Here is a 27,798-nt window from a genome sequence, read left to right as displayed (position 1 = left end):
AAGAGGGAGGGAAGTAAGAGGGAGTTGAATAAGAGGGAGTCGAGTAAGAGGAAGGGGAGTAAGAGGGAGGGGAGTAAGAGGGAGTTGAATAAGAGGGAGTCGAGTAAGAGGAAGGGGAGTAAGAGGGAGGGGAGTAAGAGGAAGGGGAGTAAGAGGAAGGGGAGTAAGAGGGAGGGGAGTAAGAGGGAGTGGAGTAAGAGGAAGGGGAGTAAGAGGGAGGGGAGTAAGAGGAAGGGGAGTAAGAGGAAGGGGAATAAGAGGAAGTGGAGTGAGAGGAAGGGTTGTAAGCGGTAGGGAGTTAAGGGAGTAGGGGGATTTGGGTGGTAGGGGAGTAGTAATCCGAAGTGTCGAATCCCATATTTATTGTGTATGTAAAATATAGATACCCTTTTGATACAATCCATTTTTAACATGAATTATCTTATTAATCTTAAAACTTTCCCTTGATCTTTTCAAAAAAGGGAATTCTGCAATCATGATTCCTTTACCTTAATGCTCAGTAATCAGGTGCTTCATTATCAACGATATAATTTCTCAAGGCAAAAAATTCCCCACCTGTCGGCCTTGTTTTCCAACTTCTCCAAAAGTTCCTTTGCAGCCCTTTTGACCCTGCAAGAAAGAATTACACTTGCATCGTGTTTTCGCCAACTTTGTCTGCGTTGTATGGAAATGTCAAATCATTCATTCAGCTCCTCGTGCTTTCCATCCCCCCATGGAGGGGAAGTGTCGGTGCGCAAAGGAACCGAGCATCGAGTCTCATGCAATAGTCAAAGGCCTGTCCCTGACTTTGAGACAAGTGCAAATGGCGTCGCTGTGCTGTATTCCCAATAAATGCAAATGGTATCCGTTGTATCTTGTGCTGCCTTGCGTTCAATATGAGTTAGGCCAATGCCACAATGTAATTTCCTTTTTGCAGACCACTTCCTCAATCCCCTCCCCTTACCCACTTCCCTCCCCCCAAGAAAGTATTTTCAAGGTTGCATCATTTATACAAATATGTCATGCATGTAAGTTCCAATTATCTTGATGAACATGATTCAGTGATGTTATTGAATCTAAAATTGTCCGTTTAGTTATCGCATCTCACCTTTTGGCCTGGAAGGCCAGGCCATCCGCTCGGTCCGGGAGGACAAGCCCTGGGACACTGATCACACCACAAGAAGAGAAAAGGGAAAGTAGTCAGAGGAAGGGGAGTAATAGGAAGGGGAATAAGTGGAAGGGGAGTAATAGGAAGGGGAATAAGAGGAAGGGGAGTAATAGGAAGGGGAATAAGTGGAAGGGGAGTAATAGGAAGGGGAATAAGAGGAAGGGGAGTAATAGGAAGGGGGATAAGAGGAAGGGGAGTAATAGGAAGGGGAATAAGTGGAAGGGGAGTAATAGGAAGGGGAATAAGAGGAAGGGGAGTAATAGGAAGGGGAATAAGAGGAAGGGGAGTAATAGGAAGGGGAATAAGACGAAGGGGAGTAATAGGAAGGGGGATAAGAGGAAGGGGAGTAATAGGAAGGGGGATAAGAGGAAGGGGAGTAATAGGAAGGGGAATAAGTGGAAGGGGAGTAATAGGAAGGGGAATAAGAGGAAGGGGAGTAATAGGAAGGGGGATAGGAGGAAGGGGAGTAATAGGAAGGGGAATAAGTGGAAGGGGAGTAATAGGAAGGGGAATAAGTGGAAGGGGAGTAATAGGAAGGGGAATAAGAGGAAGGGGAGTAATAGGAAGGGGGATAAGAGGCAGGGGAGTAATAGGAAGGGGGATAAGAGGAAGGGGAGTAATAGGAAGGGGAATAAGTGGAAGGGGAGTAATAGGAAGGGGAATAAGAGGAAAGGGAGTAATAGGAAGGGGAATAAGAGGAAGGGGAGTAATAGGAAGGGGGATAAGAGGAAGGGGAGTAATAGGAAGGGGGATAAGAGGAAGGGGAGTAATAGGAAGGGGAATAAGAGGAAGGGGAGTAATAGGAAGGGGAATAAGAGGAAGGGGAGTAATAGGAAGGGGGATAGGAGGAAGAGGAGTAAAAGGAAGGGGAATAAGAGGAAGAGGAGTAAAAGGAAGGGGGATAAGAGGAAGAGGAGTAAAAGGAAGGGGAATAAGAGGAAGGGGAGTAATAGGAAGGGGGATAAGAGGAAGGGGAGTAATAGGAAGGGGGATAAGAGGAAGGGGAGTAATAGGAAGGGGGATAAGAGGAAGGGGAGTAATAGGAAGGGGGATAAGAGGAAGGGGAGTAATAGCAAGGGGAATAAGAGGAAGGGGAGTAATAGGAAGGGGAATAAGAGGAAGGGGAGTAATAGGAAGGGGTATAAGAGGAAGGGGAGTAATAGGAAGGGGGATAAGTGGAAGGGGAGTAATAGGAAGGGGAGTAACAGGGATGGCAGTAATATGGAGCAGAGTAAGAGGAAGGGGAATAAGAGGAAGGGGAATAAGAGGAAGGGGAGTAATAGGAAGGGGAATAAGAGGAAGGGGAGTAATAGGAAGGGGAATAAGAGGAAGGGGAGTAATAGGAAGGGGAATAAGTGGAAGGGGAGTAATAGGAAGGGGAATAAGAGGAAGGGGAGTAATAGGAAGGGGGATAAGAGGAAGGGGAGTAAAAGGAAGGGGATTAAGAGGAAGGGGAGTAATAGGAAGGGGGATAAGAGGAAGGGGAGTAATAGGAAGGGGGATAAGAGGAAGGGGAGTAAAAGGAAGGGGGATAAGAGGAAGAGGAGTAAAAGGAAGGGGAATAAGAGGAAGGGGAGTAATAGGAAGGGGGATAAGAGGAAGGGGAGTAAAAGGAAGGGGATTAAGAGGAAGGGGAGTAATAGGAAGGGGGATAAGAGGAAGGGGAGTAATAGGAAGGGGGATAAGAGGAAGGGGAGTAAAAGGAAGGGGGATAAGAGGAAGGGGAGTAATAGGAAGGGGGATAAGAGGAAGGGGAGTAAAAGGAAGGGGAATAAGAGGGATGGCAGTAATATGGAGGAGAGTAAGAGGGAGGGGAATAAGAGAAAGGGGAGTAATAGGAAGGGGAATAAGAGGAAGGGGAGTAATAGGAAGGGGGATAAGAGGAAGGGGAGTAATAGGAAGGGGAATAAGTGAAAGGGGAGTATTAGGAAGGGGAGTAAGAGGGATGGCAGTAATAGGAAGGGGAATAAGAGGAAGGGGAGTAATAGGAAGGGGACTAAGAGGAAGGGGAGTAATAGGAAAGGGGATAAGTGGAAGGGGAGTAATAGGAAGGGGGATAAGTGGAAGGGGAGTAATAGGAAGGGGAGTAAGAGGGATGGCAGTAATATGGAGGAGAGTAAGAGGGAGGGGAATAAGAAGAAGGGGAGTAAGAGGAAGGGGATTTAAGAGGAAGGGGAGTAGTAGGAAGGGGAATAAGAGGAAGGGGAGTAATAGGAAGGGGAATAAGAGGAAGGGGAGTAATAGGAAGGGGATAAGAGGAAGGGGAGTAATAGGAAGGGGGATAAGTGGAAGGGGAGTAATAGGAAGGGGAGTAAGAGGGATGGCAGTAATATGGAGAAGAGTAAGAGGGAGGGGAATAAAAGGAAGGGGAGTAATAGGAAGGGGAATAAGAGGAAGGGGAGTAATAGGAATGGGAATAAGAGGAAGGGGAGTAATAGGAAGGGGAATAAGAGGAAGGGGAGTAATAGGAATGGGAATAAGAGGAAGGGGAGTAATAGGAAGGGGGATAAGAGGAAGGGGAGTAATAGGAAGGGGAATAAGAGGAAGGGGAGTAATAGGAAGGGGAATAAGAGGAAGGGGAGTAATAGGAAGGGCAATAAGAGGAAGGGGAGTAATAGGAAGGGGGATAAGAGGAAGGGGAGTAATAGGAAGGGGAATAAGAGGAAGGGGAGTAATAGGAAGGGGGATAAGTGGCAGCGGCATAATAGGAAGGGGAATAAGAGGAAGGGGAGTAATAGGAAGGGGAATAAGAGGAAGGGGAGTAATAGGAATGGGTATAAGAGGAAGGGGAGTAATAGGAAGGGGGATAGGTGGAAGGGGAGTAATAGGAAGGGGAGTAACAGGGATGGCAGTAATATGGAGGAGAGTAAGAGGAAGGGGAATAAGAGGAAGGGGAGTAATAGGAAGGGGAATAAGAGGAAGGGGAGTAATAGGAAGGGGAATAAGAGGAAGGGGAGTAATAGGAAGGGGAATAAGTGGAACGGGAGTAATAGGAAGGGGAATAAGAGGAAGGGGAGTAATAGGAAGGGGAATAAGTGGAAGGGGAGTAATAGTAAGGGGAATAAGAGGAAGGGGAGTAATAGGAAGGGGAATAAGAGGAAGGGGAGTAATAGGAAGGGGAATAAGAGGAAGGGGAGTAATAGGAAGGGGAATAAGAGGAAGGGGAGTAATAGGAAGGGGAATAAGAGGAAGGGGAGTAATAGGAAGGGGAATAAGAGTAAGGGGAGTAATAGGAAGGGAAGTAAGAGGAAGGGGAGTAATAGGAAGGGGAATAAGAGGAAGGGGAGTAATAGGAAGGGGAATAAGAGGAAGGGGAGTAATAGGAAGGGGAGTAATAGGAAGGGGAGTAAGAGGGAGGGGAGTAATAGGGAGGGCAGTAATATGGAGGAGAGTAAAGGGAGGGGAATAAGAGGAAGGGGAATAAGAGGAAGGGGAATAAGATGGTGGGGAGTAAGTGGAAGGGGAGTAAGGGGAAAGGGAGTAATAGGGAGAGTAGTAAGAGGAAATCTTCGATTTTCTCAAGGATCAGACAGGGTTGAAAACATAACCTGAAGTTGTCACACTCTCACCATATCATAACAACCATGTGATTCGGGCATTCTGGTTGCTTGAGGCTGCACCCACAGTCCGTACTCTGTGAATCAGGTGCTGATTAACTTTTATCAAACACAACTGGGGCTCATGGGAGGACTTGACAACAAAAGCCAGAAGGTCAGTATACTGACAGAGTACGTAACAGGTGAAGATGAACGCTCAGACTTAACTCTATTGAGTGAAGGGGAAGAGTCACTGAAAAAGGGTCATGATGTCAAGAACAGGAAGAGACAGACTCAGAGAGACACTTCCGCAAAGAGGTTGGATGCTGTTTTGTTTTTTTTGTTTGTTTTTTTGATTTTTTAAAAAAATTGAGAAAAAGGATTACAAGAAAGAAAAAGTAGTGGAATGCGAGAGTAATATATCAAAAAGGAAAGACAGGGTTTTGTGGGAGATTGGAAACAGGGAGGGGGTAAAAGGAAGGGTCAGGTAAAATGTAGCATCCGCGAGGGTGGGAGCGGGAGAAGCCGGTTGAAATTCTGCAATATTTGCATATTTATATAATAAATGTTATGTCTGTTGAAAATTACAGATGATTTGCTGCACAGGAAGGTGATCTTCATTCTTCTTTTGAATGCAGTATTTGGGTAAGGGTGCGGGCGGGCCTATCCTAACCTACAGGTGACATGAATCGGAATGCCCTATGTGGATCAGGGCAGGAATTTGTAATTTGTTGACGGTGTGGATGGTTCCGGCGATAGCTCGCCTACTCTTCACGAAGGACAGCGTGGGATATTTAACGTCCACCAACTAACGTGAGCAGACGGGCCCCGTTTAACGTCCGTCGGAGGGACGGCACACACATCGATGAATCACCCGACCTGTGACACACCTGAATGACAGTTTATAGCTGGGTCAGGATTCAACCTCAGGCTACATATCTGAGAGGCCATTGTGCATACCTCGTGGGCATCCTGCCAGCCGACGATGGTGATCATTTACCAACAATTTTTTATGAACTGGACAAAATGCTTTGTTGGCATGGCAACAACAGGTTTTTTTGTGTGCAAATATGGGATTTTTTACAGAATGCAACATATACACTGTAGGAACATGGTTAACCTATATGCCGCTAGGAACATGGTATACCTATATGCCGCTAGGAACATGGTATACCTATATGCCGCTAGGAACATGGTATACCTATATGCCGCTAGGAACATGGTATACCGAAATGCCGCTATGAAGATGGTATACCTATATGCCGCTACGAAGATGGTATACCTATATGCCGCTACGAAGATGGTATACCTATATGCCGCTACGAAGATGGTATACCTATATGCCGCTACGAATGATTACTCTGATCTATCTCGAGTGAACAACTAAGTGTACACCCCCCCTTTTATCAACCCAAACAAAGGAGGATGGGCAAAGCTAGACCCGTGTATATATATAGACACAGGTATATATATATAGACACGTATATATATAGACACAGGTATATATATAGACACAGGTATATATATATAGACACAGGTATATATATATATATATATATATATATATATATATATATATATATATATATATATATATATATATATATATATATATATACACAGGTATATATATAGACACGTATACATATATACATAGACACAGGTATATATATAGACACAGGTATATATATATATAGACACAGGTGTATGCATGGGCTGGCAGGATGATGTCGAGGTGGAGCACCGTCCCCTCTGAGTTGTCTAGCATGGTTAAGACCAATTATGACGCTCTTTTTAAAAAGTGCTAGGACCCCTTGAGCCTACCACAGGACACTGCAAGAATCCACATTCTTCCATCAGACCATCACCATTTATACCCTGGAGAGGTCAAACCTTTTCCGCGCGAGTCTAATTAAAAACTTGAGTCTAATTAAAAACTTGTCGGTTCTCGAACTAAGACAGAATGATCCACGGGACCAACCAAATATATTTGAAAAATCTTCGATTTTCTCAAGGACCAGATGGGGTTGAAAACATAACCTCTGTCCACCTTCGGTGGCGGGAGTAATAATGTTTGCCATTTAGAGTTAAATATGGCTCATGTTGACATGAAACTGGTGAATTACCTGCAGGTTTCGTTTGTTTATAGTGTAGGAGCTGCTCTCAGACAGCAACCACTCTCTGAGATAGCAAGTGGTGTAATTTGGTGTTCTGGTGTCAAGTAGTGTTCCGGAACACAAGTGCAGTCATTTGTTCCTGGAGCCGACGATAACGTTCTTCCTCTTTGCGAAACGCACCTTGGTATCGTTAACATCCACATTCACCAATTTCTGGCACAATCTGGTTTCAGGCCTTCCGATGGATGGTGCACTCATTCATGCATCCTCCTTCAGGTGAAACTCCAGGGTGACGCATTTCATAGCTGGGTCTGGATTTGAACAATGGCTGAACAACTCAGAGGCGATGAGATGCGCTTATTCGCTTTGCAGACAGTCCAATATGGCACCCGAGTACTCAGGTACCCCAGTACTCAGGTACCTTAGTACTCAGGTACTATGCTATATAGTACCCTAGTACTCAGGTACCCCAGTACTCAGGTACCCCAGTACTCAGGTACCTTAGTACTCACGTACCTTAGTACTCACGTACTATGCTATATAGTACCCTAGTACTCAGGTATAGTACTCAGGTACCTTAGTACTCAGGTACTATGCTATATAGTACCCTCGTACTCAGGTACCTTAGTACTCAGGTACTATGCTATATAGTACCCTAGTACTCAGGTACTATGCTATATAGTACCCTCGTACTCAGGTACCTTAGTACTCAGGTACTATGCTATATAGTACCCTAGTACTCAGGTACTATGCTATATAGTACCCTCGTACTCAGGTATAGTACTCAGGTACCCAAGTACTCAGGTATAGTTCTCAGGTATCCTAGTACTCAGTTACTATGCTATATAGTACCCTAGTACTCAGGTATAGTAATCATGTACCCTAGTACGCAGGTACTATGCTATATAGTACCCTAGTACTCAGGTACTATGCTATATAGTACCCTAGTACTCAGGTATAGTACTCAGGTACCCTAGTACTCAGGTACTCTGCTATATAGTACCCTAGTACTCAGGTATAGTACTCAGGTACCCTAGTACTCAGGTACTATGCTATGTATTACCCTAGTACTCAGGGTAGTTGCTATCATAGGAAGCACAGGTCCAATCTAAAGTAAGAACCCTCAGTTTTTGTTGAATGAATCGAAAGTTTTAGCGGACACACCATCCAATTAACAACGATTTCCCCATTAAACAAAGGATTTCAGGTCACATGTAAATGCAATAAAACAACACCAGCAGGTAAACAGGTGCATGCGCTCCTGCACAATGAAGTGCTGACAATGATGTGAAAATGTCCTCTTAATTCTGTGCGCCAACCTTGATTTCCATCGGCCATACGTCCCCGACCCATTCCACGTCGAAGAAAGGCAAGCCCTACAAAAACAAAAACAAAAACATTTCAACATAACGATTGTCGTCCACCTTGAGGACCATTTCCTAATTCCAAATTGGACTTTAAGAACAGATTGCGCTTTAAAATTACCCAGGCAACTGACGTCGGAATCGATGGGATTGATTCCGGACGCCGAACTTGTAAATTCAGAGGGAATTCAAACGGGGGAGAAATTCCAGTTGGATAACTTCATGGCTTCCTTGCCGAGCATGGAAGTAAATTAATATGCGAATTAATTTGCACGAGGAAATCTGAGTTATCTGCTCGGTAGGAAGCTAATTGCACAGTGATGGCTATAATTTTATTTTGCAGTTTTGCTGTCGCTCAGATTGATTATGACACGGCCTTGGCTGGAAACAGAGCGTCTCTGCTTGGCAATTAGCGGGTTCGGTGGGAGGAAAAATCATTTTCCTTGATTCATTGGAGTTGCACTAAATAAGGGCGGATGTGAGGACGCACTCTTTCTCAGCGGGATTGACGCCTGAGCAGGAAGCAGTTGAAAATTTGAAATGGAACTTGTGTCTCTAGTCACGACCGGAGTGTCTTGTATGATCATGAGATAAAGTTTGAAATGCATTGCCGGAATGATGTGTCAACTGGGAGGTCGTGCTCATGACCTCCGCCACCGGAGGTGGACCGAGGTTATGTTTTCACACATGTCTGTCTGTCTGTGAGCAGGATATCTTACAAAATTGACGACGGATTTGGAAGAAAATTGGTGGACAGGTTGGATATGCGACAAGGACTAAATGATTCGATTTTAGTGAAGACTCCTCTTCCTGTTCAGACTGGAGTTCCCCACGGCAGTGTTCTGGGCCCTGTGCTATTTCTGGTCTTCATCAATGATCTCTCCGACTCTCTGGAAAATCATCTCTATCTCTTTGCTGATGACTCCAATCTCTGCCGCTCCATTCCTCATCCCTCAGATCGGCAGTCTGCAGCCTCCTCACTCTCTGAAGACCTGGACAAAATCACAGACAGGTCAAACAAGTGGAACATGTCTTTCAATCCTGACAAATCCCACACTCTTACTATGTCTCTCCAAAAAGATCGACTGGACAACCCTCCCATCTACTTTCTCAACAATCCTCTCCAAGAAGTTCTGTCACTCATTCTTTTGGACCTCACTATCTGCCATGATCTTTCTTGGGAAAACCACATTTCCAAGCTGGCCTCCAAAGCCAGTCGCTGACCGGGCATTCTCCGTCGTGCGAAGTCCTTCCTTGGCACACCTGAGCTCCTCACCACCTACAAGGCTTTCATCCGCAGCTCAATAAAAAAACTGTTCTCCTCTCTGGGCCGGTGCTCCTGTCTCACACCTAGCTCGGCTTCACGCTGTTGAAACCAAAGTTTTCAGAATCATTGGAATCTCCCGCGATGAAGCTGATTCTGAAGCTCTTTCACTCGCTCACCACAGGCAGGTTGGTGGTCTTTCTGTCTTCTACCGACTCCTCTCCGGCCTTACTCCCCCAGCTCTCTCTCTGTGCTCTGTCCCCAAAATATTCCTGCAGGACACACACGGACTGCCACAATCCTCTTATGGTTAAACTGCCAAAATCAAGACTCTCTGCTCACCTTCACTCCTTCATTCCTCTTTTCTCCCGCCTCTGGAACAAACTCCCTCACTCTCTTCAATCCCACTCCTCCCTCCAGGTCTTTAAAACAGCTGTTCACCACCATCACTTATCTTCCCCCATCCAAAACCTTGATCTTTTCTACCCCCGTTAATTCACCCCAGATCTGCCTCTTTCAACCCCCGCCTTTTTACTGAAATTCCTCGTCGTGTTCATTTGCTTTATACCCTGTACCCCTCCCTCCTCCTCAGCCCTCCCCCTTCCACCGATCTACCGACGTCCCTGTTCTCTTCTGTTGTGCTTGCGTGCTTCCCTCTCTCCCCCTGTTGTCTCCCGCTCCCTTCATTGCATGTTTTATGTATCTGTGCATGTTTTCATGTTCAAAGTGTTAGCTCTTACACGAGCCTAGATTCTGTATACAATATATATATATGTATGTTTGTACAAAAAGATCCAGATCCGATTCCGGAAGCTATATTTTTAAAGTGATTCTTCACCATGGAGAGATAGGGCCAAAAACTATATAGACCACGATATTTCACAAGGTTATAGACAGATTCTGACAAAACTTGGTGGATAAGTTGGGTAGGTGACAAAAACAAGCAGATTAGATTTTGTTTAAGGTTTAGATGCAGATCCGGTCTATCAGTGGGATACAAAACTTGAACTGCTCAGCCTGGCAGAGGTATTGCAGTTCGATTGTCTTTGTAGTTATAACGTGTGCGCTTAAAAAAAAAAATTAATAGACACAGGCAAGAAAAAATTCCACCAATTTTGCAACAAACAGGAAAGCTAACTTAGTCTCAGGTCCACCTTTTGTTGTTGTTGTTGTTGTTGTTGTTGTTGCCTATGCCACCAAAATAAACAAGTTAGATCATGGGTCGCTGGTCACGTGATACTTATGCTGTATTGAACTTTACTCAAAAACCCATTTTTTGATTGTCAGTTGTAATGTCGAGACAAGAACACAGGAAAATGCTCTTTTAGATTGACCTTAGAGCAAAGATGGACAAAAACACATTGATGCTCAACAACATGTGGCAAGTTTTCTGTACTGAAGTTACTTGTGTTTTGTTTTTAAACAGAAAATGAGGGCTCATGGAGAAGCTTGTACTGAAAAAGAAAAGACACGACATCTAGGGCAAGGACAATCAGAACCATGAATACACATTGCACATCAATTACAATGGCATTATTAGACAATGCCAACTAACGTGGGATTTGAACCTGAAGATCTCAGCATTGTGAGTTGTCAGACAGGAGTGCCAAAAATACCCAATTTACTATAACAAAGGATTGGTCATGTGACTTCTGCCATACTGCGTTTTAAACACCGTCGTATTTATGTCTCGCCTCAAACAATTTGGAATTTTAAAAAAGGTTCCAGAACAGACAGTTTGTTTTTCCTCTAGTTCTTCCTTTTCAAGAAGCAAAAACTCGTCTTTCTTTCCAGCTTCATCAGAAGTAAAGAGCCATTTGTATCCGAGCAAAAGCTGTTTATATCGAAGAAAAGTACAGGAGGAAGGACTAATGCTCAAAACATCAGCACAACTCATTTACCCCACAGCACTTCTTAAGATACTCATATCATACTTTAGTCGATATAAAATTCATTGGTAATCTCATCCATCGATGCCGACCGACACTCACCTTCACAGTAAACAACATGCATTTTAAGGCCATTTTCCCTGCGAGAGCGGGGGTTAGCCTTGCGGTCCCCATGACAATCTTCTCCATCTTGCCCTATTTTCTGCATCTCTCCTTGTTAACCCCCTTGCCCGCATTTCTTCTTCCACCATCTTTAGCCAAGTCTTTCTCGGTCTTCCCCGTCCTCTACTTCCTTCTACATTCATTTCCATCGCTCTTCTCAACCAGTCACTTTCATCCTTCCTCAACACATGACCAAACCATCTCAACCTGTTCCTCTTCACAGCATCCATCACAGGCTCTATTCCCATCATCTTTCGCAATTCATCATTTGTCTTCCTCTCTCTCAACGATACTCCGCACATCCACCGAACCATTCGCATTTCCACCCTTTCCAGCCTTCGTTACTGCTCTACGTTCATTACCCATGTCTCGCTCCCTTCACCTCCACCTTCACAGTATCGAGTGCGATATATTGAATGTATAGGTATAAGTAGAAGGAGAAGCATGTGACTTACACTCTGTCCGAGTATGGTTTCACAGGTGCTAAGCAGAAGAAGAGGGACCAAAAAACAGGATTTCTGGTAAAATGGACTCATTCTCGGCTGGTCCATCATCGACTCCTGCACAGCTCACTAATCCGGCCCTTATTCTCTTCACTCTGCAGTCTCCACTTCCCCTCCTTCGGAAGGGTCTGTGGTACTCAAACCATCTCAACAACAGTTCCAAGAGGAATTTCACACATTCACTTGGACCGCAAACACTCCAGCTGAGCTTCTTTGTCATTTCACAAAACAAGGAAGGAAAAAAAAATAACAGAACGACTGCTACAGATATGTGGGTGTTTAAAGAGCAAAGAAAGGTGATTCCAAACGAAAGTTGAACAACCATAAATATAAGGCAATTTACACACCAATGGCACGAAGTATGAAATAACAACAACAAATTTTTTATACATATATATATATATATATATAAAGAGGTCGGTGAACTCACAGCTATAAAATTATTAATGACAGCGGATTCGGCCCAAACGATTGCGGATGATAAAACAGGTGGACTGTTTGACATTCTCATGTGAGTATTGTCCTCATAATGCTGGAGCCACAGGTTCAATTTCTCAACACCGATGATTTCTCTGCTTTGTTTTCAGACAATATACTGCATGCGCAAGCTCTTCTGTAATTTTTAGATATTGGACGAGAAAATTTGATTGATTATTCCACAAAGTTAATCCGCAAAGTAAAGACCTATATAAGATACATTTAGTTCAGCACACCTGTTCTGCAGGTAAGGACCTGTTTCCTCATGGCATAGTCTCCTGCTTTCACACCATGTGAACCAATAACAGAATCATTTTCAGTAAAATATCGTTGGTCATCAGCACAAACAAGACATCACGTGATGCGTTGATGTCCTCCTGCTGTTTTATACATACACGATCTACTAGGCTCATACACAAGGAGAAAGAGAGCAAAAAAGGCCAAAAAGCAAAAAGCAAAAAAGAGAGCAAAAAAGGCCAAAAAGCAAAAAAAGAGAGCAAAAAAGGCCAAAAAACTAGAACGGCATAACTGCACCAGGTTAAAGATTTTATGTTTTGTATACATTGGTTTAGTGGTTAGGGTGCTGGCTTGGGATACCTAGGATACTGGGTTCCAATCCCGGTCGATTCTTGCATCCAGAAGAAAATTCTTGCATCCAGATCTGGATCCAGATCTTCACAAAAATCGAATCAATTCCTCCTTGTCACACACCCAACCTGTCCACCAAATTTCGTCCGAATCCGTCCATAGCTTTTTGAGATATTCTGCTCATAGACAGACAGACAGACAGACAAACAGACAGGGGTGAAAACATAACCTCAGTCAACTTTTGGTCACATGACAGGGGAACAGCATTTATTAACCATTACAGTTGCATATTTTATTAAGAGGAAATACAATATCCTTCTGGGAACGTGTTGGGGTCCCAACGGGTGTTGTAAGGTAAGTATGGGGTTTCAGAAATTCTTCAGTACAATTACGATTTTGAAATGCGATCGACATGGAACTTGCTCCCAAATTAGGAAGTGAACAGATGATAACGGTTCGCTGATTTGATAATATCTTAATACAATCGTGATTTAACATTAACATTTTGGTATATTAATACTATAGTGTTAATTTGAGATTGGAATGATGAATGATGCTGTTTGGAATGAAAATATCGAGATATTGAGTGTAACGCAGAATGAGGAAATGACGTAAGGTTTTCCATCCATGACATTCACGAATTCCCCACTTGCAGTTTCACCATTGACTGGATATAGCAACACTCAGACTGAGTACATCTTTTTGTCCAAGTCCTTCACTAACCTGCTGTCAATGCCCGACCTTCCATTGAAGGTGGTACAGAAATGTGGAATTTATTGGTTCATCGTTTGCCATTCGCTGTTTTTTTACCCAAGTCATTTTTTACCCATGCCCGACCTTCCATCCGTTTCCATGAACTTCCTTTTCAAGGTACACCCTCAAACAAGTAAATACTCGAGAGTAAAAAAGCTGCAAAATGGAACTTCATGCCAAAAATACAACATGACATTCCATCTATGGATCAATTTGGTGACAATGCGGTGGACGATCTTTGAACGGAAGACATTGTTTTTGTAAACCAAAGACAGATTCTCTTGGGAACATGCTTTACTCTTTAGCTTTATAATCTGCTTTTTATCCAAGATGGAGTCGAATTTATCTAAAAAAACTACCATCTAGTGTGGTCTCAACAGGGTCCACGGAGCATTGCATCGAAGACCACACCGTCCTTCAGATGGGGATAATAAGCCGGCTATTTCTTCTAAAATTATTGTGCGGAAGTGACGGGTCTCATATTAGTTTTCAAGGAAAAAGAGGCCATTGTATCATTAATCCATTTACTCAATTACTTCTAACCAACCATCCATGAGTTTCCTCTCCTGCGGGAGAGTCCTTGCTGCTCAAATCCATCTCAGCAACAGCTCCAAGGGGAATCTCACGCCTTTGATTGGGAACCAAACACTCCAGTTGAGCTTCCTGTTTATAACATCACAAAACAAGGGATGAAAAATGAGCAACTGCTTCATAATCAAGACTCATGGTTGTCACTGGATAAAAGACGTTGAGACTGCAACGCAATGACGAGGAAGGAACTTTACAGATCGTAAATGTGGAGGAATTGCCCAAAGGTCACACGCCAGAGTTCATGCATCATGGCATCTCCAGTGGCTTCCACTTGAATTGAATTACCTTAAAGGTGAAATGCTCTCTTGCTGTATGTGAAATACGTTGAGAAATGCAACTAGAACGGCTCTCGCTAGAGAGTATATCATGAACAGTTTACGTTTTCTATCCCACTGATAGGCCAGATCTGCATTCGGAACTCAACGAAAATCTGATTGGATTGTTATTGTTACCTAACCAACTCATCCACCATGTTTCGTCATAACACGTCCACAATTGTTTGAGATGTTGTGCTATACATCGTTTCTGGCCCTATCTCGCAATGGTGAAGAATCATTGAAATTTTAAAAAATTCGGATTTTCACCAAAATCGAATTTATTCTTCCTTGTTACACACCCAACCTGTCCACCAAGTTTTGTCACAATACATCCATAACATTTCGAGATATCCTGCTCACAGACAGACAGACAAGGGTGAATACATACCCTCCATCCACTTTCAGTAGCAGAAATAATTAAATTGTTCACTTGGAGATGTAACGAGGTGAAAAGGGGAGGGGATGGGGGTTGATTGTTTGTTTGGGAAGAGGTGGGTGTGGGGGGAAAGGAGTCGCTTTCCTACTTTTTATTCCCGTTTCCATTCCCCAATTCCTATAAACAAGAGGCTATAAGCAAACATTACACTGTTGTGGAAGACTGTTCCAGTGTTCCAATCAGTAATGATCTTTTGAATGAGCAATCCTTTTACTGATGTTTAGCTATAGTCTGTTTCTCTGCTTAACAAACTTCCATGTTGTTACCTTGACACCTCTCGTACTTGTTACCTTGACAAAGAAATCATCTTGAGAAATACTATCAAAACCGTTTAAAATATTGAACACCTGGATCATGATGTCACCTTTCATAGGTGGATTGTTCAGCACGTGCATGCCCACTCTCTTAAGCCTATCTTGATTTGACTTTGCTCTTTCATGATCCTGAGAAAAGGTAGACAAAGAGAAGGGCACTTGGAGTTGTCGGAGAGTGCGTAGTGATCTCCTCACACTGTTCATTCTGAACCAAACACCATTGTTAACTGAACACGCTGCGAAGCAGTATTATGGCCACTGCTTTTATTATTATTATTATTACGAGCAGAGTACCCGCCCTATGGGCAATCTTGTTCCAAGCGTACATCACATTTTCTGCCATCTCTTATTGGAGGATATTTTCTGCTGATACAACTGATTTGACTTGGGTTTCTTGATCATTTCCTTTGGTAATATTGCTGAATCTCTGTTCAACTTAGGTGGCCTTGGTTTTTGATGTATCTCAATTTTCCAGAAAAAAAAACATCAACCGTCACCCTAGCTAACAATACCCATGACCAAACCACACTCACCTCTTCCCACCTCCTTCCACTTCCACCATCTCCTCAAAATCCCTCTTCAACCATCACCCTAGCTAACAATACCCACGACAACCCCACACCACTCTCTTTCCTCCCTTCCACCATCTCTTCACAAACTCCCATCAGCCATCACCCTAGCTAACAATACCCATGACAACCCCACACCTCACCCCACCACCCTTCCCTCCACCATATCCTCAAAATCGCCCTTCAACCGTCAGCCTAGCTAACAATACCCACGACAACCCCACACCTGCCCCACCACCCTCCCCTCCACCATCTCCTCAAAATCACCCTTCAACCGTCAGCCAAGCTAACAATACCCATGAAAACCCCACATCTCCCCCCACCACCCTCCCCTCCACCAATCCCTCAAAATCCCTCTTCAACCATCACCCGAACTAGCAATACCCACGACAACCCCACACCACTCTCTTTCCTCCCCTCCACCATCTCTTCACAAACTCCCATCAACCACCACCCTAGCTAACAGTACCCACGACCAACCTACACCCTCTCTCCCCCCCCCCCCCTCTGTCCCTCCACCATACCCTCACCATCCCCTGAAAACTATCACTGCAAGTGCAACTTTGGTTGTTTCTCGGTGTTTATCTTTCATAAATTGATCGTCTGTTTGCCGTGTCGCGAGCAAGGCCTTGTACAGTGTGCACTGTACAACCTTGAGGCTTTGTTTTTCTCTCAGTGGTCCGTCGTTTGTGATCCAATAACTTTCGTTCTCTGTATTCCCAGTCTTTTCACCCATAGCCTACTTCCTTGTGTAAATCTCAACTCAAAAAAAAACAAACAAACAAAAAAAAAAACATTTCCTTCTCTGTTCTCATTCGTTTATTCATTCTTATTCGTTCGTTCGTTCTTCGACCACGTGTTTCTCCCCCATTTCCCCAGATAGTTTTCACTCATTAACCTTCAATGTTTACACTTTCCCCTCAAGTTATGTATTCCGTCATATTTTATAACACCTTTTTCTTCTTCTTCTTTAAAAGGCTGCTTTCGACTTGCTCACCAAATCAATTCATCCCAAAAAAAATATCCATCTCCTATAGTGCCTTTGTTCTACATTCCCTAAACTCTCCTGCACTCCATCCTCCATCCAGCGTCCTTAAACGTATTTTTAACTCGAAGGTCACAAGAAACTCATTTTGCAATAAATGTTCGTTTCCCATAAATCGTACACTTTCAAAAATCCAATCTCACCCCTCCCCTCCAAATCTTCCCCATAACCCCTCCCCTCCAAATCTTCCCCATCACCCCTCCCCTCCAAATCTTCCCCATCACCCATCCCTTTCAAATCTCCCCCCTTGCCCCCTCCCTCCTAAACTACCCCCTCACCCCTCCCCGCCAAGACGCCCCCTCGCCCCTCCCCTCCTAGACTCCTGCCTCACCGCTCCCCTCCAAATCTCCCCCATATCCCATCCCTTTCAAATCCCTCCCCTTGTCCCTTCCCTCCCAAACTCCCCCCTCACCCCTCCCCTTCAAATCTCCCCACCCTCATTGCTTCTCAATTTCCCCCCGCTCACTCCCCCTCCTCAAAGCGTCCTCCCCGCTTCTTCCCCCTTCAAACTCTCACCTCCATCTCCCCCAACCTTCTGCCTCGCTCTTCCCCCTCCTCAAATAACACCTCATTGTGGCTCACCCAATCACCATCAAACCTTTTGTCCGCCCCATCCTTCCCTTTCTCCGAGCTATTCTGAAATCTCTGACACACCTTCAACAGCTCTCCCTACCTCTTCCACCTCTTCCACATCTTACCCTACCCCTCCTCCCCCCTGTTCTGTATCTGATGCTCCCCCTTCCTCTTCATTAACGGTATGGACCTCAAACATCCGGGGCCTTCGTTCAAACTTAACCGATCTCTCCATACAGGTTGCTTCTGTCAAACCAGACGTGATCTGCTTAACAGAAACTTTCCTCCTTTATGATGTCTCTGATTCCATAGTATCTCTCCCGGGCTACTCCCTCCTCCGGTATGATAGACCTGAGCCTCGTCCTGGAGGCGGGGTTGCTATCTTTATCAAAAACTCTCTTCCTCACTCGCCCTGCACTGCACTCTCTCCACCTCACCCCCAGGAATACCTCTGGCTACGGCTTCCCCTTCGCTCCCACCTCTTGTTCATATGTGTGTTGTACCGTCCACCAAACAGTGATGACTCCATCTACATCTCGCTGTCTGATGATATGGACCAACTTCTATCTACTCATCCCAACTCTCTCTTCCTCATATGTGGTGATTTCAACTGTCATCATGCCAGTTGGCTGGGTGTGGGTACCTCTCTCACCAGCCATGGCTCCTCAGCAAAGGACTTCTGCGACTCACTGGGACTGACACAATCTGTCAATTTCCCGACCCGGATCTCAGTCAACGGAACATCTTCTCTTCTGGACTTGGTTATGACTAACTTCCCTGAAAATGTCTGCTGCTCTTCTTCTGCTCCGATCGGAACATCTGATCATGTCCTTGTTAAAGTGGACATCTCTCTGACCATCCTCAGGGAGCCTGCTCAGCGTCGACGAGTCTGGTATTTCACTCAGGCCAACTGGCACGGTCTTCAAGCAGCCATCAATCATCTGGACTGGTCTCCCATCTCTACCACCTCTGACATCAACTCATCCTGGGAATTCTTCCAAAGTAAATTGCTCTCTCTCATGCACAGATTTATCCCATCTCGTCTTCAGTTGTCATACCCTTCCTCCCGTCCATGGTACACGGAATCTTGTGTTGAGGCTGTTGCCCAGAAACAACTTGCCTTCGTCTCCTGGAAAGCAAATCCAACGGAAGGAAATCTCATTTCCTTTCACAAAGCCCGAAACAAGTGTGTGTCCACCCTCAGGAGAGCCAGGAAACAATATCTCTCCGTTCTCAAGACCGAACTCTCTTATCTGTCTCCCTCTTCCAAATCCTGGTGGCGTCTGGTCAAATCCGTTTCTGGTGTTTGTTCCCCCTCCATCCCCTCCCTTACCTCAAACGGCTACACAGCTGACTCCGCACGTGAAAAAGCTGAATGCCTCAACTCTGTGTTTGCCTCTAAATCTTGTGTCCCAAACCCATCCCTCTCTGTACCCACCATACCCAGTCGTACCCTGCTGCTCCTGGACTCCGTGTCCTTTCCTCCTGACAAGGTGGAAAAGTTTCTGTCAACCCTCGACTCTGATTCTGCAACTGGACCCGACGGCATCAGCCCACGGGTCCTAAAATCCTGCTCTGCTGCTCTATCTCACCCTCTCTCTGTTCTCTTCACCCTCTCTTTTGCTCAAGGTCAACTGCCATCTGCTTGGAAATCAGCCAACATCACCGCTTTGCACAAAAAAGGTGCAAAAACAGATCCTAGCAACTACAGACCAATCAGCCTTCTCCCAATTATCAGCAAAGTCATGGAATCCATCATTGCTTCTGATATGAAATCTTTCCTCTTCTCCAATGGCTTGATCTCTGATCATCAATTTGGTTTCAGACCAGGTCACTCTACTCTGGACATGCTGCTTCTGCTGTCTCAACAATGGATGGAGGTCCTCAATGCCAAACAGGAAATTAGAGCTGTCTCCCTCGACATATCACGTGCCTTCGACACGGTCTGGCACCCCGCTCTGCTCACCAAACTCTCCTCCTTTGGTATCCATGGAAATCTCCACGCATGGCTGGCGGACTTCCTCTCTAGTCGTCGTCAACGTGTGGCCCTGAATGGGTTTCTCTCATCTCCTCTTCCTGTTCAGGCTGGAGTTCCCCAAGGCAGTGTTCTGGGCCCCGTGCTTTTTCTGGTCTTCATCAATGATCTCTCTGACTCTCTCGAAAATCCTCTCTATCTCTTTGCTGATGACTCCACTCTCTGCCGCTCCATTCCTCTTCCCTCAGATCGGCAGTCTGCTGCCTCCTCACTCTCTGAAGACCTGGACAAAATCACAGACTGGTCAAACAAGTGGAACATGTCTTTCAATCCTGACAAATCTCACACTCTTACTATGTCTCTCCGAAAAGATCGACTGGACAACCCTCCCATCTACTTTCTCAACAATCCTCTCCAAGAAGTTCTGTCGCTCAAGATTTTGGGTCTCACTATCTGCCATGATCTTTCTTGGGAAAACCACATTTCCAAGCTGGCCTCCAAAGCCAGTCGCCGACTGGGCATCCTCCGTCGTGCGAAGTCCTTCCTCGGCACACCTGAGCTCCTCACCACATACAAGGCTTTCATCCGCAGCTCAATGGAATACTGTTCTCCCCTATGGGCCGGTGCTCCTGCCTCACACCTAGCTCGGCTTCACGCTGTTGAATCCAAAGCTTTCAGAATTATTGGAATCTCCCGCGATGAAGCTATCTCTGAGGGCCTTTCACTCACTCACCGCAGGCAGGTAGGTGGTCTTTCTGTCTTCTACCGACTCCTCTCCGGCCTTGCACCCCCAGCTCTCTCTGTGCTCTGTCCCCCAAATATTCCTACAGGTCGCACAAGATCTGCCAGCAACCCTCTGATGGTTAAACTGCCGAAATCACGGCTCTCCGCTCACCTTCACTCTTTCATTCCTCTTTTCTCCCGCCTCTGGAACAAACTCCCTCACTCCCTTCAATCCCACTCCTCCCTCCAGGTCTTTAAAACAGCTGTTCACCACCATCTCTTATCTTCCCCCATCCAAAACCTTGATCTTTTCTACCCCCGCTAATTCACCCCAGATCCACCTTGTTTGAAATTCCAACTTCTTTCCTGGAAGTCCTGGCAGTCTCCATATGTTTTATACCTCTCCCACTGCCCCCTTCCCACGCCCCCCCCCCCCAAAGCCCTCGCCCTCTCTCAGATCTCTCGATGTCTCCATGTCTCTCGGTCCCTGCTCTCAAATGTTGTGTTTGTGTCCTTCCCCCTCTCTCCCCATCTTGTCTACCGCTCCCTATGTTATATGTTTTATGTGTCGGTTTGTCTTTCTGTGTGATTAATGTTCGCTCTTTCACGAGCCTCGATCTTGTATACAAAAAAAAAAAAAAAAAAAAAAAAAACCGTAGCCAACAATACTCACTACCACCCCTCACCACCACCACACAATCCCCCATCAACTATCACTGTAACTAATACTCACGACCACCCACACACCATCCCCCGACAACCATCACCCTAGCTAACAATACCCACGACCAACCCACACATCCACCCCCCTCCAACATCCCCAATCATTATCAGAATCCGAGGAGCTCGGAATGCACTGTCTCTATGTACTGTCGCCAGCAGGATCACAGTGAGTTCACAATGTGATGTCACTGGCAAACTCGAAAATCGACACTCTCCGGCTTTTTTCAGCACTTTGTGATTCACAAATAAAATAAAATCCCCTTCAAATTAGACTGTGATTGATTGTCAATGGGTTTCAGAAGAATTTTTTTTTTTACATTTGGGTTCCCCTTTAAGGGTCTTTTGGGTCTTCGGTGTCATTTCAGTCTTTTGGGTCTTTTTGATCTTTTGGGTCTTTTCGATCTTCAGGGTTTTTGGGGTCTTTTCGATGTTCGGGTCTTTTGGTCTTTTGGGTATTTTCAGTCTTTTGGGTCTTTGGGGTCTTTTAGGTCTTTCGAGTCTTTCGGGTCTTCAGGGTATTTTGGGTCTTTGGGGTATTTTAGGTATTTTCAGTCTTTGGGGTCTTTTAGGTATTTTCAGTCTTTGGGGTCTTTTGGGTCTTCGGGGCCTTTTGGGTCTTCGGCATCTTTAAGGTCTTTGGAGTCTTTTGGGTCTTCAGGGTCTTTTTGGTGTTCGGGGTTTTTTGGGGTCTTTGGGTTTTTTTAGGGTCTTCAGGATATTTTGGGTCTTCTGGGTCCTTTCAATATTTCAGGTCTTTGGGGTCTTTTCGGTGTTTAGGTCTTTGGGGTCTTTTTGGTGTTTAGGTCTTTGGGGTCTTTTGGGTATTTTCAGTCTTTGGGGCCTTTTAGGTCTTTGAGGGTCTTTGGGGGTCTTTGGGGTCTTTGGGTCTTTTATGTCTTTGGGGTATTTTGGGTATTTTGGGTCTTTGGGGTCTTTGGGGTCTTTTCAATATTTGGGGTATTTTAGGAATTTTCAGTCTTTGGGGTCTTTTAGGTCTTTGGGGTCTTTTCAATCTTTGGGGTATTTTAGGTCTTCAGGGTCTTTTCAGTCTTCAGGGTCTTATGTGTCTTCGGGCAGGCCTTTTGGGTATTTGAGGTATTTTGGGTCTTTGGGGTCTTTTCAGTCTTTGGGGTTTTTAGGTCTTTGGGGTCTTTTCAGTCTTCAGTGTCTTTTAGGTCTTCAGGGTCTTTTGGGGCCTTTTGGGTCTTTTCAGTCTTTGGGGTATTCTGGGTCTTTGGGCTCTTTTTGGTGTTCGGGTGTTTTGGGTCTTTGGGGTCTTTTGAGTCTTTGGGGTCTTTTGAGTCTTTGGGGTCTTTTGAGTCTTTTGGGTCTTTTAGGTCTTCGGGGTCTTTTGGGTCTTCGGGGCCTTTTCAGTCTTTGGGGTATTTTGAGTCTTTGGGGTCTTTTAAGGCTTCAGGGTCTTTGGGGTCTTTTCGGTGTTTGGGTCTTTGGGGTCTTTTCAGCCTTAGGGGTCTTTTGAGTCATTGGGGTCTTTTAGGTCTTTGGGGCCTTTTGGATCTTTGGGGCCTTTGGATCTTCGGGGTCTTTTGAGTCTTTGGGGTCTTTTAGGTCTTTGGGGCCTTTTGGGTCTTCGGGGTCTTTTCGGTCATTGGGGTATTTTAGGTCTTCGGGGTCTTTTGTGTATTCAGGCTGTTTTGGGTCTTTTCAGTCTTCGGGGTATTTTGGGTCTTTGGGGTCTTTTGGGGTATTTAGGGTCCTTGGGGTATTTAGGGTTCTCGGGGTCTACTCGGTATTTTTGGTTCTCAGGAGGGGGTTGGGGGGGAGGGGCTCTTTTGGGTCCTCTGGGTACTTTAGGTTAAGTATTTCAGGTTACATTTGTGGGTGGAGTCAGGTCAGCTGTCCAACCAATGGGTGAAGTGCGGACATACATACAGACATACATACATACATACATACATACATACATACATACATACATACATACATACATACATACCGGTACATACAAACACTTGTTCATATATAGATTATGGAATTTATGGCTCATGTACCCATATCATCCATGTACTTGGCATGGGTTATGTATGTCATAAATGTAATTCTTCACACATCAGGTCACAGATCAGATATACAAGCCGAGGGACCCGTGGAAAACACTCCATTTTTACCTGGTGTATCGGCAATGAAGCGCTGTCTCGCATGCTCCCGGAAGTTTATATTTTAGCAATGTAAGGTCGGGCAGGGCGATTGTGAATGTGACAGGTTCGATGATGTGTTCAGCCTGAACTGCATGAGAATCAAAATATCGGTAGGTGGAGTCAGCCTTCCTGCTAATGATGTCATTGTGGGTGGAGTCAAGTCAGCTGTCGAACGAATGGGTGGAAAGAGATAAACAGACAGACAGAAAACTGCTGCCACTTTCATATACAGTACCGTGTGGCGGACACGAAAGCACTGACGTGGTGACATCACCCCGCACACCAAGTGGGGATGGGCCACGCCAGGTAGAGAGGCGTGGCCTCACGATATACGCGGAGCGCGCAGCCCTGAGCAGCTTAGTGCTGCAGTTTGAGTACTTTGATTAAAGACTCTTTTATGAACCGCGTTGTCCGCTTGCTCTTTGCGTAAGCATTAGCGCACGCAGCATCGCGCTTTATATGGTGACCTCGACGTTGGATCTGCCGTAGCGATCCTTCCGAACACGACGCCATTGCAATGGCCAACGACAAGGCAATGGCGATTAAACTTCCCGAATTTTGGGAGGCCCAGGCCGAAGTCTGGTTCGTTCAAGCCGAAGCCCAATTTCAGCTTCGGCGCCTCACCAACGACAACATGCGCTACTGCCACGTCGTCACCTCCCTCGGGCCCGGCACGGCCGCTCGAGTTGTGTCCGTCCTTCGCCACCCACCGGACGGCCACAAGTACGAGGCACTCAAGCGGCTACTCCTAGCCACGTTCGGCCTCACGGACGACGCACGGGCCGACCGCCTCCTGGATCTCCCCGAGCTCGGCGACACGCGCCCGTCGGTCCGAATGGACCATATGCTGTCACTGTTGGGCGACGAAGCCCCCGGTTCTCTATTCCGGGCGCTTTTCCGTCGCCAACTTCCAGCGCAGGTTCGCCTCGCGTTGGCCGGGACCGGGCTAACGGAACCCCGAGCATTGGCAGCCGAGGCGGACAGGTACTTCGCGGCTTCGGATACGCGGGCGAGAGTCGGCGCGGCCGTCACGAACCTCGAGGCTGATGCTGCTGATCCACAGCATCAGCTTCCACAGCATACGCAGCATGCTGATACGCCCCTCGTGACCGCCGCCACGCCCCGCCCACCGCCGCGGCGAAAACCGCCAACCCCACCGGCCTGGCGGAGCCAGCCACACTCCTCCAGCTCCACCACCTGGTGCTGGTTCCACGCCAAGTTTGGCCACGAGGCTCGGCAATGTCATCCGCCATGCTCCTTCAACAGGTCGGGAAACGCCCGGGCTGGCGCTCAATAGTGGCGATGAGCGGCGGCCGTTCAAGCAGCCTGCTGTTCATAACGGACACCTTCTCCGGGCGCCGTTACCTGTGCGACACGGGAGCGCAGGTGAGTGTCGTTCCCGCCGGCACGTCAGACAAGCACGCCGCGGGCGGGGGCCCCGCGCTGCTTGCCGCGAATGGGACGCCCATCTGTACGTACGGAAAACGCTGCCTCTCTCTGCGGTTCGGAGGGCAGGTTTTCCGATGGACGTTCGTCACCGCCGACGTGCCCATGGCACTGCTTGGCGCGGACTTCCTGTGCGCTAATGGGCTCCTGGTCGACGTAAAGCGCAGACGTCTTGTCCAGGCCGAGACGTTCAGCTCGCTCGCTTGTGCGCTGCCCAGCTCGTCGAGCAGCTCAACGAGCGGCTTGCCAAGCGGCTTGCCGAACGGTTCGGTTCCGGCCACGTTGGTCTGTACGCTTCCGGCAGCGGACGCATTCACCCGCCTCCTCGCCGGCTTCCCGGCCCTCACGTGGCCCACCTTCTCGGTGGGGGCCGTCAAGCACGGGGTGGCCCATCACATCCCCACCGTCGGGCCACCGGTCTATGCCCGGGCACGCCGCCTCGAGCCAACGAAGCTGGCGGTGGCAAAAGCGGCGTTCGCTACCCTGGAGCGACTCGGCATCGTTCGGCGCTCAGAGAGCGCTTGGGCGTCGCCGCTGCACATCGTGCCGAAGCCCGGCGGGGGATGGCGACCGTGCGGGGACTATCGCCGTCTCAATGACGCCACGACTCCCGACCGCTACCCCGTCCCCCACATTCAGGACTTTTCCGCCCGTTTGGCGGGCATGTCCTTCTTCTCGAAGGTGGACCTCATACGCGGCTACCATCAGGTCCCCGTCAGGCCGGAGGACGTCCCGAAGACGGCGGTCATCACGCCATTCGGACTCTTCGAGTTCCTGCGGATGCCCTTCGGTCTGAAGAATGCGGCTCAGGCATTCCAGCGACTGATGGACAGCGTCCTGCGCGACATGGATTTTGTCTACGTCTACCTGGACGATATCCTCGTCGCCAGCGCGTCCCGCGAAGAGCACCTACGCCACCTCCGCACACTCTTCGAACGCCTGGGCCAGCATGGCCTGATTGTGAACCCCGCAAAGTGCCGGTTCGGCGCCGCCATAATCGATTTTCTGGGGCACCGTGTCACCAGGCACGGAGCCGTCCCCCTGCCGGCCAAGGTGGAGGCGGTGAAGGGGTTTCCGCACCCCCGCACGATCAGAGGGCTGCAGGAGTTCCTGGGCATGTTGAACTTTTACCATCAGTTCCTGCCCCGTATCGCCCAGCTCCTGCGCCCCCTGCACGAAGCTCTCCGAGGTAAGCCGGGCAAAGGCGACGTTACCTGGACCGAGCAGATGGACACGGCGTTCACGGGCGCGAAGCTCGCCTTGGCTAACGCCACCATGCTCGCGCACCCGGCGCCCGATGCACCGATCGCCCTCACCACCGACGCCTCGGACTACGCGGTGGGCGCGGTGCACGAGCAATGGGTGCGTGGAGCTTGGCAACCGCTGGCGTTCTTTAGCCGGCAGCTTCGCCCGCTCGAACGCCGTTACAGTACCTTCGACCGCGAGTTGCTCGGGCTTCACTTGGCGGTCAGGCACTTCCGCCATCTGCTCGAGGGCCGTGCGTTCACGGCCTTCGTCGACCACAAGCCACTGATCTTCGCGATGGGCAAGGTCACCGAGCCGTGGTCGGCCCGGCAGCAGCGTCACCTCTCGGCCGTGTCCGAGTACACGACGGACATCCGGCACGTCGCGGGGAAGGACAACCCGGTGGCGGATTGCCTTTCCTGGGCCGTCGCCCACGCAGTCCACCTCGGCATCGACTATGCCCGGATGGCAGCGGACCAGGCCGCTGACCCCGATGTCCAGGCCTTGCGGACCGCCGTCACGGGCCTCCGTGTCACCGAGGTGCCGTTCAACGGCGCAGGCGCGGCCCTCTTGTGCGACGTCTCCCTCGGGCGTCCTCGCCCCATCGTGCCCGCGGGCTGGCAGCGCCAGGTGTTTGACGCCATCCATGGCCTGTCCCACCCGGGCGCGAGGGCCTCCCAAAGGTTGATCGCCGACAAGTTTGTCTGGCATGGCCTCCGGAAGGCCGTCCGCGGCTGGGCCAGGACGTGCCTCGCGTGCCAGCGCGCCAAGGTGCACCGGCACACCCAGGCCCCGTTGGCCCCGTTCACGGTGCCGGAACGCCGGTCTGACCACGTCCACGTGGACCTGGTGGGACCTCTGCCCCCCTCGCGGGGTTTCACCCACGTCCTCACCATGGTGGACCGCACCACCTGGTGGCCGGAGGCCGTGCCCTTGGCGTCGACGACGGCGGCGGATGTCGCGCAGGCTTTCATCGCCACCTGGGTCGCCCGGTTCGGCGCCCCCTCAGACATCTCGTCCGACCGCGGCCCCCAGTTCACCTCGGAGCTCTGGGGGGCGGTCGCGCAGGGGCTCGGGGTCTGGCTGCACCGAACCACGGCCTACCACCCCCAGGCTAACGGCCTGTGTGAGCGATTTCACCGCTCATTGAAGGCCGCTCTCCGGGCCACCCTTCGCGACGGTGGCTGGGTCGACAGGCTCCCCTGGGTCCTGCTGGGCCTCCGGACGGCGCCCAAGGAGGACCTGCACGCATCCGTGGTGGAGTTGGTCTTCGGGCAACCGCTGCGGGTGCCGGGCGAGTTCCTCCCCGACTCCACGGCACCATGGTCCGCGGCACAGCAGCGCTCCGCTCTGCAAGAGACCGCCCAGAGGTTCGCCCCGGTGCCAACGGCATTCCATGGGCACCCACCGACGCACGTCACCCCGGAGCTTCGCACGGCGGAGTACGTCTTTGTCCGCCACGATGCCCACCAGACACCACTGCGGCCCCCGTACGACGGGCCTTTCCGCATGCTGGAGACCGGGGCGAAGCACTTCACCCTGGACATCGGCGGTACTCCTGACCGCGTTTCTGTAGACCGCCTCAAGCTGGCCCACCTCGACGTGGACCATCCACCGCCAGTGGCCCGACCCCCGCGTCGGGGCCGCCCCCCTGCGGGCGGACCCCCGGCACCGCCCAGCCCTGCCACCACGCCGCCCCCCGGTCCTGCTGCCGGAGGCATCCCAGATGGCATCCCTGCATCCCAGACGCCGCCAGTCGCCAGGGGGCGCTTCGGCCGGGTCATCCGTTTGCCCCGCAAACTGACCCTTCAGGTGCGCGGGGATTCTGGGGGGGCGCGTGTGGCGGACACGAAAGCACTGACGTGGTGACATCACCCCGCAC

General features: G+C 48.4%; 1 protein-coding gene across 2 annotated transcripts in view; it reads right to left on the bottom strand.

Moving 5' to 3' along the window:
• LOC137439041 (uncharacterized) overlaps positions 1 to 4,973 on the bottom strand; it is an 86,070-nt gene extending 81,097 nt beyond the window's left edge. Inside the window, exons 1-3 of one of the 2 annotated variants that reach the window (XM_068134649.2) lie at positions 4,717 to 4,973; positions 1,088 to 1,144; positions 556 to 609 (exon numbers count right to left, since the gene is read on the bottom strand). In XM_068134649.2, the coding sequence (XP_067990750.2) occupies positions 556 to 609; positions 1,088 to 1,144; positions 4,717 to 4,746 (141 nt within the window). In that variant the 5' untranslated portion in view covers positions 4,747 to 4,973. The remainder of the gene's footprint in view (positions 1 to 555; positions 610 to 1,087; positions 1,145 to 4,716) is intronic. The other variant, XM_068134650.2, reaches the window with a different exon arrangement.
• Positions 4,974 to 27,798: the final 22,825 nt, after the last annotated feature.

This window comes from Myxine glutinosa, chromosome 13, assembly GCF_964187855.1.
Source record: "Myxine glutinosa chromosome 13, kmMyxGlut1.1, whole genome shotgun sequence".
NCBI lineage: Eukaryota > Metazoa > Chordata > Myxini > Myxiniformes > Myxinidae > Myxine > Myxine glutinosa.
The sequence above is the reverse complement of the archived record's forward strand: the minus strand, read 5'-3'. Positions and strand labels throughout refer to the sequence as shown.